Source organism: Euprymna scolopes, chromosome 31 (genome assembly GCF_053919585.1).
Source record: "Euprymna scolopes isolate OS-2025 chromosome 31, ASM5391958v1, whole genome shotgun sequence".
Classification (NCBI taxonomy): domain Eukaryota; kingdom Metazoa; phylum Mollusca; class Cephalopoda; order Sepiida; family Sepiolidae; genus Euprymna; species Euprymna scolopes.
The window spans coordinates 48,306,448-48,320,778 of NC_136512.1; the positions used below are offsets into that span (position 1 = coordinate 48,306,448).

The 14,331-nt window shown below is 35.2% G+C and overlaps 1 protein-coding gene across 12 annotated transcripts in view; it reads right to left on the bottom strand.

Moving 5' to 3' along the window:
* Nucleotides 1–14,331, bottom strand: part of LOC145255736 (extended synaptotagmin-1-like) — an 888,623-nt gene that overhangs the window by 316,848 nt on the left and 557,444 nt on the right. For all 12 annotated transcript variants that reach the window (XR_013863897.1, XM_080114367.1, XM_080114365.1 and 9 more), the window contains one exon: nucleotides 10,143–10,238. Coding sequence is in view for 11 of the 12 variants with exons in the window: in XM_080114367.1 (XP_079970493.1) it covers nucleotides 10,143–10,238 (96 nt within the window). In the remaining variant the exon portion in view is untranslated. The remainder of the gene's footprint in view (nucleotides 1–10,142; nucleotides 10,239–14,331) is intronic.

Genomic DNA, 14,331 nt, shown 5'->3' on the forward strand with positions numbered 1-14,331 from the left:
GAGATATAACTGTTAGCACATCTGCTGTAGATTTAGCAGAATGGAAACCATATTGCATATCACTGAGGAGGTTATTTTTGCTGAGGCGGTTGACACTACTTCTCTATTTTAACACAGATTCCAGCAACTTACTCATGATGCACAGGAGACTGATTGGTCTGTATTGAGAGGGAGATGACGTAATTCTTAAATACGGGATATACTGATGAGTTTTTCCAGGGTTTTTGGAAGCAATTTTCCTTAAGACAATGCTTTGTAAGTATGGGAACTAGTTCTGGTTGAAGCTTTTTGAGCACGATAATAGGAATGCTGTCAAAGCCTTACTGGAATCAAGGTTTTTGATTAGCTTGGAAACATCACGCACATATATTTGTATGTCGCATAGCATGTTTTCAGACACAGGAGGAAATATGGGGGTAGGCAACCCTGATCGTATAAGGTAGTATTAACGGCAAAGTTTTTGGCAAAGAATTTGGTTTTGTCTGATGCTGGCGAAATTACCTCAGGTCCATTGATGATGGTTGGGACATACTTCTATTTAGGACCCTGTTCGTTATTTGCCAAGATTATTTGCTCTAGGGCAAGAGTGGCTACGCTATTTAACTCATTTGAAAATTGAAAATGATGATCTGAAATCATTGAAATCATCTGAAATAACTGCCAAATTTGCGGAGATCAAAATGCATCGAAAAGACCTCTGAATGTCATTTTGTTTTGAAGTTTTATTTTGCAAAGAAAAATTCTTAATTGTTAGTATAGTCCGTTTCATACCCTCCAAGAAATTCCAGCAAAAACCAAACAGTCAGCTATGGTTCATCCCAGAATGTGTCGCTGCTATTGTGCACATAAATCACTATTTCCATTGCTTTCAATGTAACAGATGTTATAAAACTAAAACCACCATTCGGACTGCCGGCAACCATTGTAAAAGACTAATGAAGAATGCAAGAGATTTTTATGCTCAGTATATCAAGTTTAAAGTAGCTGAACAGCAGCTTGGTTCCCACAAGTTTTGGCAAATAATAAATAAGGTCCTGAACAGTAGGGTGTCCTCTATTCCTACCATAATTAATTGAACCTGAAGTAATTTCGTCAGCATCTGACAAGGCAAATCTCTTTGCCAAGAACTTTACAGCAAGTTCCATCCTTTGCGATTAGGACCACCTATGCACCATATTTCCTCCTGTCTCTGAAAACACACCAGAAACATACAAATATCTGTGTGTAATGTTACCAAGCTCATCAAAAATCTTTCCCATGTTTTGACAAGCTTCTGGGGTTGACCTTCATTCCTCATCTGAAATGGAACACATAGAATCTGTTGCCAAGATCACTGGAAAAATGGTTGGATCACTCTACCACTCCAATAGGTATCTCACTGCCTCTATCTGTATAAAAGCCAGGTACATTCTAAAATGGAGTACATTGGGCAGGGGCTGCTCAGCATGCACTATCCTGCTTTGATAAAGTTCAAAACCGGCTTTGATGCCTTTTCACTGCAACTGCTTTCCCATGTGTTGCAATATTTTGGACATATAATGGGGTATGGTCCCACACAGTCGGACGATTCTATTTATAAACGATGCTACTAGGAACTGACGAATCGAATTAATTCATGTTCTGCTACCAACCAATCAGAAACCAGAATTGCTCCATAAATATTAAACTTTTTCCGTAGCAATTTCACATGTTTTTTTTTTCCGTCTTGACACAGTAGGAATATTTTGCTCTGTGGAACTGTCTACTGCAAACAAGTCACATCTCAGGACTTGTGTGTAACAGCGAACCATCGGAAACTGTTCTGTCTACTGCAAACCAGTTACCTCTCCAAACTTGTTTAGAACAACAAACCATCGGAAACTGTTCTGAAACTAAACATGGCTTACACATCTAGACCATAGAAGAGATGTTGTGAGCCCGTCTCTGCTCTATCATTATTTTCATCGCAAATGCTTAACGGAACTTGAATCTATGGTTCCTCTTTGCCAAACTTTCACAAAAACACTCAACGAGATACAATCATTAGATATGATTTCCACACTATCTGTGCCTAAATCCAAACGCAGATTCCATAAACTAAACTTTGTTCCCAGAACTGCCTGCCTGTTGAACACTGTTCTGTTAGCCTGTTTCTAAGTGGAATACAACGTGATAGCTTTCAAGTCCGATATAAACAAGTTCTTGTTGAGCCGTTTCCATAAATAATCCAAATTCTACCCGATTTACACCATTACATTCATTAATCCTTATCCTTATGTGGCATTCGGGCCTTGATAAGTAATGCCAACCCTCACCATAAATAAACAAAAAAAAAAACAAACCTTTGCATTAAACTTTTGTTGTTTTTGTTGTTATAAAATCTAGATCAAATTTATAAAATAATTCCCAGTCATTATCTGTACATCAAGTCAATCTGCACTTGGTAAATCCAGACCTGATCTTTGTTGTTATATAACATCATTGTTGGCTTCTTTAGATATCAATCTATCAATTTCAAAGCAAACTTTTATTCAAACCATGGATAATAGTTTAGAAATTTTTTTTTATTTTGTGCAGTGTATCAACTCTTGGAACAAGACCAAATCTATTCGTCACCACATATCTCTTCATGTCACAAGGTTTATCACATATTTTTATAAACAAAAAAAAAAAATCCATTTTTATAAACAAAGAAAAATCCATTTTTATAAACAAAAAAAAATCCATTTTTATAAACAAAAAAAATCCATTTTTATAAACAAAAAAAATCCATTTTTATAAACAAAAAAAAATCCATTTTTATAAACAAAAAAATCCATTTTTATAAACAAAAAAAACTATTTGTAAAAAGAAAATAAGTTATGACCTTATATTTATTGAACAATTTAACAAAATTGTAGACAGTAAATTTAAGTTTTGAAACAAAAACAATAACCAAATTGATAAAAATATCAAATGCTTAATTTGAATCTAATTTGAAAATCGCATCAGAAACATTGTTTCAGATTTATGAATCTGTAATTCTGTGTTTGTCAGCGATTGGTTCCTCTAGAACTAACATACATTATATTAGTCCAAATGATGCATTACAGAAATATGTTATGGTACAATTCAATTAAATAGAGCATTAAATTTGTTATCTTAAATACTTTTAGTACTTATGCATCCATGTTCCACGATAAAGCCAAACTTTTACAAATGTTTTCTGCCAGATAACAGAAAAGACCGAGATCTGACTAAATGCATGAAGACAAAAAGAGGAGGATGGGAGACAATTTTTAATAGATAATGTTACTAACCTTTTCAGGAGAAAATGAATAAAACACCACTTAGTGTATGGTAAGTTTCCAGAATGAATATTTATTTAAATGTTTTATTTATTTATTTTTTAAGATTAAACTTTTTTATATTTAATTTATTCCGTATAAAGAAAAAATTACAATAAAAAAAAATTTCAATATAAAATTAAAAAATTTAAAAAGTAAAATCTCCAAAATACAAAACAATTTTTTTTAATGATAAAATGTAAAAAAAAAAGAAGGGCTTTAAAAAAGTGACCGTGCTATTTTTTTTAATAGTATTTCCAAGTTAAATTCAATTTTTAAGATAGATTTTTTTTATTAAATTGTAAGGTAAAGGTACAGAATAGTTACAAAACACTTTTCCCTCTCCATGTTAAAAATGGCTTTCTAATTAATAGCGTTATTATTTCAGCATGGTACCTTCTCTGCATAAATACCAAAATGAAAATAAATAAATAATAGTAATAATAATAACAGTAAATGTAAACCCCTGCTAATGTTTCAGGTTTTATTTAAATGAAAAAATAAAATAAAAGAATAAAAAAATAAAACTTATATTATGTTAATTATTAATTATTTTATTATATATATTATGAAAATTTACCAACCAATCTTCCCTCCACATAAAAGTCATAAAAATGGCTGCAAAAAATATTAAATCAAACAAGTTTTTAACATTTCTTAAAGAAAAGTCATAAAATGCCCCCTCCCAATGAACAACTCTACCAAAAAACAAGTATGGAAGACTTTTTGTTGTGAAGGAACATAACTGGCTATACACCGGTTACAAACTGTATATATATATTGGACTGTTTGGCAGACAGCGGCAGACAGCGGCAGACAAGCAGTCGCAGTAAGACGGATAGTCTTACGTGTTGATTATCAGACTTTCTTCCCCATACTTGTTACTATGTACTTCTATTTACCTTAGGCGAGCAGCCTTACGTTTCTGTATTATAAATAAACCCCATTACACATACCACTCGGTGTAACTCACGTTTGTCTTTATTTCCTAAGTATTTAGGAATATAACAATGGCGACGAAAGGATGTTCTTTCTCTTAACAGAGATAAATTACCGTACCAAGGACTGTGTACAATGCAAGGATTTTTTGTTTTACGAAAAAAACAAACTACACAAGGATTTTTGACCACGTGCGTCAATGAATTTAAAAATTTTTCCTACCTAAAGTAGCGAAAAGTACGGATTTTTCTTCGTAAAGAACTCACAAGAAATTATAGAAACATGTTCAAGGTAAAGTGGAATTTATATTTATTTTGACAAGTAAAAAAAAAAAAAAAAAAAAAAAAAAAAAAAAAAAAAAAAATGGTCGCAAGTTGAATTCGAAACTACACTAAAGGATTACGAGTTTCGAAAGAAAAAATATAAATACAACGACTATTGTACCATTTTATGCCACGTGGGAACGGCAGCCATATATTTTTTTTTTTTGGAAAATTAATTGTTTGTTATTGCCTTTATATAAATAATTGGAACTATTTGTCGTGGGAAGTAAGAAATATTTTGTGTATGAACTTATGTTGTTGGAAAAAAAAAAAAAAAAGAATTATTTTACAAAGCCTGTTGAATTACTATGGATGAACTTTGTTGAAACGTGTTGTGTCTGCATATTGCTACTAATTTACGATATACGTAAATTTACGATTTTTCTTTGGAATTATTGTGTAGAATTCGAAAAGACATTTTTGTACTAGAAGCTAACATGGAACAATTAGCAGAGTTAACTAAGGCTCTAGCCCTTAGCATCCAGGAACAGACAAAAATGACTCAACAATTTTTAGCGCAACAACAACAACAACAACAAATTCAACAACAACAGCTACAGCAACAGCTGCAACAACAACAAGAAAGAACACAAAAAACTTTAGAGGCACAACAAGAACAAACAAACATACTACAACGACAAATGTCGACACAGCAAAAGAATTTAGAAAAGCTAATTCTAACGTCGACCGGGAAGAAGACTAATTTTTCTGCCGAGGGTATTTCAAATTCACTAACGGAATTTCGTTACTCCCCGGATACTGGTGTTACTTTCCCTGCATACTACAGAAGATACGAAACAATTTTTACGAAAAGATGTTTAGACTGGACCGATGAGGAAAAAGTTACCCTGCTACTACAAAAACTGGGTACTGATGAAAACACCAAGTATGCAAATCTAATTCTACCAAAAAAACCGGAGGAGGTTTCGTTCGAGGAAACAATTAGTACCTTGTCGAAAATATTTGATAAAAGGGATAGCCTATTTCACTCTAGATACAAATGTTTGAACATTCAGAAGGCAGAAGCTGAAGACTATCTAGAATATGCTTGCACTGTGAACTGTTTATGCGAATCATTTAAATTGAATGAAATTTCCGCAGACCAATTTAAATGTTTAATCTTTGTACAAGGTCTCACAGCACCAAGGGACAAAGATATACGTTCACGGATCCTAACAATTATGGAGGCGGATCCTAACATAACATTGCAAAAAGTCACTGAAGAGTGTCAACGTCTGATTAACGTAAAGAAAGACAACACTCGCATTGAAGAGAAAAATATTTTTAAGGTGCAGCAAGTAAAAAGGCAAGGGACCACAAGAAAGTCCAGGTTCCAAGAACACAGGATCCTTAAAGGATACAAAGACCCAAAGCTAAAGTGTAAATGTTGTGGTAGTTTAAGACACAACAATAAGACCTGCTGGTTTAGGAACAAAATATGTTATGAATGTGGTCTCAGAGGTCACAAGGGAACATACTGTGCCCAGAAGAAAAGACAAGGGACCGATAATGTAAATACGCTTCGCATGAATAAAGAAAAAAGCTGCGAAAGACGGAAATATGTTGATGTTCGGATAAATGGACATCTGGTTACATTGCTTCTGGATAGCGGTGCAGATATTAGTGTTATAAATGAAGATATATGGAAAAGGATAGGTCGACCTGAATTAACGAAAACCAGAAAGACGGCGAGAAGTGTGTGCGGCAAAAGATTAGAGTTCAAGGGAGAATTAAAATGCAAAGTGACATTCGCTAACCAGACTCATAAATCCAAAGTGTACGTCGTACCAGGAAAGAATACATGCCTGTTTGGGGTAGATTGGATTGTCCTGTTTAATTTATGGGAGAAACCCATAAATTCGTTTTGTAACGTTTTAACTGCAGAAAAAGCAAACCAAAGGGAAGACTTCCTGAAGGATTTGAAAACTGAATTTCCCAATGTTTTTGCCGAAGGACTAGGACTCTGTATTAAGACAGAGGCAAAATTTGAATTAAAGAAAAATGCCACTCCAGTATTCAAACCTAAAAGGAATGTGCCTTTTTCAGCGATGGACGCAATCGAAAAAGAGTTGGATAGACTTCAACAACTGGAAGTCATTGAAAAAGTTAACCACACAGATTGGGCAAGTCCAACCGGGTATGTAAAGAAAAAAAATAACAGAATAAGGGTCTGTGGAGATTTTTCAACGGGTTTAAATGACTGTCTATTGGACCATAATTATCCCCTTCCGTCCGCAGAAGATCTGTTCTCTAAGCTTAACGGAGGAAAAATTTTTTCTAAGATAGACCTCTCAGATGCTTACTTGCAAATTAAGATCAGCGATGAATGCTCCAAATACTTAGGCATAAATACTCATAAGGGCATTTTTAAGCTAAAGAGGCTTCCTTTTGGATTAAAGGTTGCTCCTGCTATTTTCCAGCAAATTATGGACACGATGCTGGCAGGGTTGGAATTTTCAATGGCCTACCTTGACGATATCCTAATTAAAAGTGAAAATTTGCAAGATCATAAGAAGCATGTAAAAGAAGTATTCAAAAGAATACAGGAATTTGGTTTTAAATTGAGCCCAGAAAAATGCGATTTTTTTATGAAAAAAATTAAATATCTAGGTCAAATAATCGACAAAGAGGGTCGAAGACCGGATCCACAAAGGACTGAAGCAATTGAAAAGATGCCTGCTCCAGATTCAGTGACAAAATTAAAATCGTTTTTGGGATTAGTTCAATACTATGCAATTTACATCCCTAACATACATAATTTAAGAGCTCCTCTTAACGAGTTACTGAAAAAGGGTGTTAAATGGAACTGGAATAAGGAATGTGAATCTGCTTTCCAAAATATCAAAAGATGTCTACTGTCAGACTTAGCATTGGCACATTTCAATCCAGAAAAGGAACTAATACTAGCAACGGACGCCAGTGATTACGGTGTTGGCGCTGTATTACTTCACAAGTATGAGGATGGTAGGACAAAAGCTATCGCCCATGCTTCAAGAACGTTGGTTGCAGCGGAGAAAAATTACAGCCAAATTGAAAAAGAGGCGCTGTCGATAATATTTGGAATTACAAAGTACAATCGATTTCTCCATGGACGATCTTTTATTTTGCAAACCGACCATAAACCCCTACTTACCATATTTGGATCAAAGAAAGGCATTCCCACACATACTGCGAATCGATTACAGCGATGGGCTGTAACCCTCTTAAACTATCAGTTTAAGATGGAACATGTATCCTCAAAAAAGTTAGGACACGCAGATGCATTATCACGGTTGATCCCTAAAAGAAGCGAAAGTTTCGAAGAAACGGTAATTGCTGCGCTTAAAGACGAAAGTGAATGTACAAGTTCAATGTGTAATATGATACGTGAACTTCCGGTAACTTTCGAAAAAATAAAAAAAGAGGCAGTAAATGACATTTTCATTAAGAAAATGAAAAATCAATTGGGATGGATAAAAAAAAATAAAAAGGTAGATCAAACAACGCCTTTTTCCATCTGTGAAGATGTGCTCATGTATGGTGAGAGGATCGTAATTCCACTAACGTTACAGAGGAAAATTCTGAAGGAATTTCATACAGGTCATCCGGGCATTTCGAGAATGAAATCCCTTATGAGAGGATATGTGTACTGGCCTGGTATGGACAAGGAAGTTGAAAAATGTGTCAAGACATGCAGAGGATGTCAATTAGCAGCTCGAGATCCTCCAGTAAAAACGACGCCATGGCCAAAGACGGACCTACCCTGGTCACGTCTGCATATTGATTATGCGGGACCTATAAATGGTTATTTTTACTTGATTATTGTAGATTCTTTTTCAAAATGGCCAGAAATATTTAAGTTTAGACATCCAACAGCAAAAAACACTGTGAGTGCGCTTAATGAAATTTTTAGCCGTTTTGGAGTGCCAAAAACCTTAGTGAGCGATAATGGAACAGCATTTACTGCTCATGAATTCAAAGAATTCTGTGACTCACTAAATATTCTACATATGACAACACCTGTGTACCATCCACGATCGAATGGGTTGGCCGAAAAATTTGTAGATACGTTTAAAAGGGCACTTAAGAAAAATCTTACTACGGACACAGACGAACAATGTATTCAAACATTTTTAGCAATTTACAGGGTGACACCAAATCCTAATAATAATGTCAATTCTTCCCCGGCTGAGCTAATGTTTGCAAGAAAGATAAGATCTGTCTTCGATAGGCTGCTACCAGAGAAAAAGAAAGTTTTCAAAAAAGAAAACCTTAATACCAAGTGCTTCTCCCCAGGTGAAAATGTATATTTCAAAAATTTTCAAAATGGACGAAATCAGTGGGTTGAAAGTATTATCAAAAAAAGGATTGGGAGCATGGTCTATACCATCCAAGGATTAAGTTTTGTCTGCAAAAGACACAGAAATCAAATACGTCCCAGACTGTCTCCAAATGTGGAAGAGACACCAATGGAAACATTGTGCGATATTTTTGATATACCAAAACCAGCGTGTGTACCGCAAACAATGAATATTTCGCCTGAACCGACCATACGGGCTGGACAGAAACCTTTACCCCGGGTAACGCTGACCAGAAGGAAAAGCGCAAGAAAGAGAAAAGTTACCAGGAGATTAAGCCCTGACCCTAAAAGGAAGAGGTATTTAAGCTAAAATCAGGAAGATTTCAGCTTCAGGGGGAGGTGTTGTGAAGGAACATAACTGGCTATACACCGGTTACAAACTGTATATATATATTGGACTGTTTGGCAGACAGCGGCAGACAGCGGCAGACAAGCAGTCGCAGTAAGACGGATAGTCTTACGTGTTGATTATCAGACTTTCTTCCTCATACTTGTTACTATGTACTTCTATTTACCTTAGGCGAGCAGCCTTACGTTTCTGTATTATAAATAAACCCCATTACACATACCACTCGGTGTAACTCACGTTTGTCTTTATTTCCTAAGTATTTAGGAATATAACACTTTTCTTCTTGTTTTTTTATGACTTTTCTTTATTAAGAAACGTGAAAAAAATTGTTTGATTTAATATTTTTTTGCAGCCATTTTTATGACTTTTTTATGTGGAGGGAAGGGTGGTTGGTAAATTTTCGTCTCCATCTCATTTTTTTTTATTTAAATAACAAGGATACTTGCATATCCGGCAACTTTTAATTTTGCCAAATGTTTTTTTTTCTTGGCAGAATTATATCACCTTTTTCACAAATTGCTGTTGTTCATTTAGCTGCGATAAATTCATGTTGTTTAAAATTGTTGTCAATAAATTGCTTGAATATGATTGTTCTCGTAACTTAAATTATTTTATCGTTTTCTTACTTAAATTTGATTGTCTAAGCAGTTCATCATATCCCGATTCTTTCCATTATAGGTCTGGAAATGTTTGTGAAAGTTCGGCTTTATCATGGTAACATAGATGCATAAGTACCCTTTCTTTTCATAATAATACAACTGAGAAATTTATGTAGAATCTAAAAAAAGATTATAACTGCAATTTATTAAAATAAAGATTTCCATTTTTATTTTATCTTTAATAAATTTTTACTTAGAAAAAGAAATCATAAGAAAGTAAAAACTTACAAATGAGGACTGCACTGGTGATTTCGTGTGTTTTGTTTTTAAGGCCTCATTAACGTCTTCATTATGAAAATGCAGGTGAGAGTTCTCATTTATTTGCTAAAATAAAAATTAAACATTCAAATTTGAGTGATTAAAGGAATTACAAAGCAAAACAATTGTTGCGACATTGCTCATACTTCTGGTCACCCGGAGATATGAAAGGTGTGCAGTGCACACAAGAGAGTGCCTATTCCATTAACATGGACTTGTAGCTAACACCTAATTTTTAAATACGTGTTGTTTTAATAAAGTACTTCTCTACATTTTCTGTTTATCATTCTTTTTTTGTGTGTTATATAACAGATTAATGACAGAAGGATTCAAATTTATTGCAAACTAGCAACAGTTCTAAACCATCATTCAAGAATTAAAACATGAAAAAAAATAATAGGATTTTAAAAACAACAAAAGAAATTACATTAGGATGAAGTGGAAAAAGTTGGAGAAACACCATCTACAAGATTTGAGAAGCCTTCAAGAAAATATTGAATGACAGGAAAAAAAGATTTGAAAACTAAACAGTTTGGAAAAAGGATTCAGCAAACTTGAAAATTTTTTTACATAAATTTAGTAAGCAATTTTATTTACAAACCAGAAGCTTCACAGATAGAAAAAGACTGACAAAACTCGGTGAACAAGAAAATAAGATTCCAATTGGGAAAATGCAGGCCAGTAGAACATGAAAAATATGCAACCTTTATTCTGCCAATATGAAGTGATGTTCCAAGAAACAATACAAACACTAACAAAGATATTTAGGGAAGAAAGTTCACTCTTTAATACTTGCTGGCAATGCCTTAACCTAATGAAAAAAAAAAAGATTTGGAGGTTTACACAACTTATGCCAGTTCAGTGAATAGATACTGTGAAAAGTTCCAGTTACAAAAGATAACATCCAACATGTGTAAATGTCTTTTTTATAAATGGCTTAACATCTGCATCAGAAAAAGAAATAAGAACCTATTTTAAAACTAATCTGTGTTACGGCTGTGGCAAATTACATTTGTATCAAGACTATCCATTTATAAACAAAAATACCATGCTTGTAGATTGAAAGGACACATTTTCCCATGGTAGGTGAAAAAGCAAGAAATAAAAATGTATAGTACACAACTGAACTGATAATAACATTCAAAGAAAATATATCAATATCAGTCTCAATAATAAAAATAAGATCAAATTCCAGATTGACACTGGTTCGGATTTAATAATTAATACTGAGACTTGGAACAAAAAAGTGCAACATAAAAGATGATGGCAACATGTTTCCCAGTGGAAAAATAACTATTAGTGGGATATGTTATCTCAGTATTCCATAAGAATCTTTCACTTAGTGATAAAACATCCAAATTTGCACAAATGACGTTCAGAACATACATTTTAAGTAAAAAACATTAGCCATCAGAAAATTTAAGATGGTTACCAGTTTTCAAGATGGCTGCAGAAGCAAACCTGACAAATTTCAATTTTTGAAGAGGAACTCCGATTAACACAATTTCTTTATGGTCCAAAAATGAAATGAATGTATTCTCATATAATTAAGCCAATTATGCCTTGAAAATTTCAATATGGCCACCTTTTTTCAAAATGGCAGCTCATAGATTACTGTATGCAGCAATGTTTTCAACTATAACCTTGCCTGTTTCTATGGTCTGTGCCGAATCTGTGGTGGAAAAGTTCACTGTGAATTATTTGTTACATTAATGTAGTTTAGTATTAAAGTTTTTGGATTGTGATACTTTAAGAGTGATGTTAAAGCACAACCAAGGTACACTGGTGACATCACTACTGTGAAACTCAGCATGGGGTTCAGCGTCGGCTTGCAGTGTACTAACTGTAGTTGTAGTTACTAACTGTTGTGGTGGTAAACTTAACTTTAGACAGTAGAATCTATAAGTCTTCCAAATGCTATCTAATTAGTTCCTTATGCATCTCAACTAGAATTATAGTTGAGATGCATAAGGGACTAATTACACTACAACTACAATTCTAGTTAGTTGTAGTGTAATTAGTGTAGTTGTTAGATAGTCATGCCTGAATTGACATGGTGTGCCAGCGTGGGAGAGCCGAGCCAAGGGTAACAGGGCTTTAGTTACCCGGAAGGTGTACAGATTGCATGGAATCTAAACGGCATTGGATGAACGATGAGATTAAATGTAGGGCAACAGATGCCTGAGCCTAGTTGTATCTAATACGTCAATGTGCTTTGATGTTTTATACAGCTAGGCAGTAAAAGGATAGCCCCTTGGCCTTCAACTGTATATGCAAAATGTCTGCGAACAACCCTAGATAGGGGGAAGTTTTGTCTCTGTCAGACAGACACGAGAGGAGTTGAAGTCTCCTCCTACACGATATGAGTGTAGTTCTGATGGCTATTCCATGCTAGCCACAAACATACCACATTTTAAGGCAATCAACCTGTTACCAATAAAGGTAGACCCATCCTGGCTAGATGATGGAGGTGGCATTGCGGACATATTGAGACGAAACAGTGCAAAGTACCATCAAACATGTCATCTAATGTTCAACAACAGCAAGCTTGAACATGCAACTAAAAAGCAGCCGATATTCAGAACAGTCCTGATGAAAATCGCACAAAAATGTGAAGAACTAGCATCAAGAGGGAACAGTGTTTCCTTTGTGAAAAGAAGGAACCAACATCAGAGCTGCGACAAGCCATGATCATGCAACTGAATGAGAGGCTCAACGAATGTGCCCGTAACCTCAATGATGGTTAACTACTGGCTCTGTTGAGTGGTGAAGATGCGGTGGCTCTAGAACTGAAATACCATTGCTCTGTATAACAGAGAGCGAGCACACATTGCTCAAAAGAACATAGAAACACTCAAGTCATCCCAAGAAAAAGATTTCCTTTGGTATTCTCGGAACACCTGACCTATGTCATTGATGAGCCAGCCATATTCCGACTTGCTGAACTGGTTAGTCTATACAAGGAGTGACTTGAGCAGTTTGGGACAGACATACATGATGTGAACCTGACCAGGCTGAAAGAAAGGCTGCTGTCAGAGATACCTGGACTTGTAGCCTACAAGAAAGGTCAAGATGTGCTCCTAGCATTTGACAAAGACATTGGTCCAGTGTTGTCAGAAGCATCTTCCTACACTGATGCAATCATCCTTGCCAAAGCTGCTAAGATACTGCATGGTGGAACACAAGTGTAAGTTTGAAGGCAGTTTGTATGAAAATTCAGTGTATAATTCCTTGCTCTCAGCTTTGCTTTAAAACATGGGGCAGATATCAAGTCACAACTCAGGTTTGGAGCAACTACAACTGACCTGGCAATGGCTTAACTCCTTCAATACAGCTGCTTTGCTAAGTACAAAGAAGGTGCTACCACCTAAAGGCATTCTAGAGATAGAGAGACTACACTTCCAGTCTACATTGGGATGTCTGTTGATGCTAAGACTAGAAAAAGACATCTCGTAGAAATGCTGCATGACCATGGTCTTAGTATCCCATATTATCGCGTGCTTGACATATCAGCCCAACTGAGAGATGTAGTTGTAAGTAGATATGTTAAGGAAGATATGGTTTGTCCTCTCAAGTTGAGGAAAGGTCTCTTTTGTACGAGTGCGATAGACAATATCATCAAAGTATGAGCGAACAGACATTGTGTTTGATGTCTACAAGACTGCAAGCCTCAAGACTGAAACGAGATCAAAGCTAGGTAAAGGAAGTTGGTGTAGAGTGATAGACAAAACTAAGCTGCCACCCGTCTTGTCCAGTTTTCTGAGAGACATCGACAATAAGACAAAACTGTTTGAGTATCTAGCAGACAAGATTGTATCCATGTGTCCCGATAATGTTGTAGTTGTGACCAAAGAAGACAAGGTCTTGTCAAACAAATCTATCAATTTTGAAGGTCTACAACTTACAATTATGAAGAAGCTGACTCTAGGATTTTCACACATGCAGTTCATGCAGCCAAATAGAAGACAAATCTGTGTTGATCAAGGCATGTTACACAGACTTCCTTATCATAGCAGTTGGTGTCTTTGCGAGTCTTCAGAATGTTGGCTTAGAAATGCTTTGGCTAGAATTCAGCCAGAGACAGTCCATTAGATGGTTCCCAATTCATGGCGATGAACTTCGGCCAAGAGAAATGTAGTGGCATGCTCTTCTTTCATGC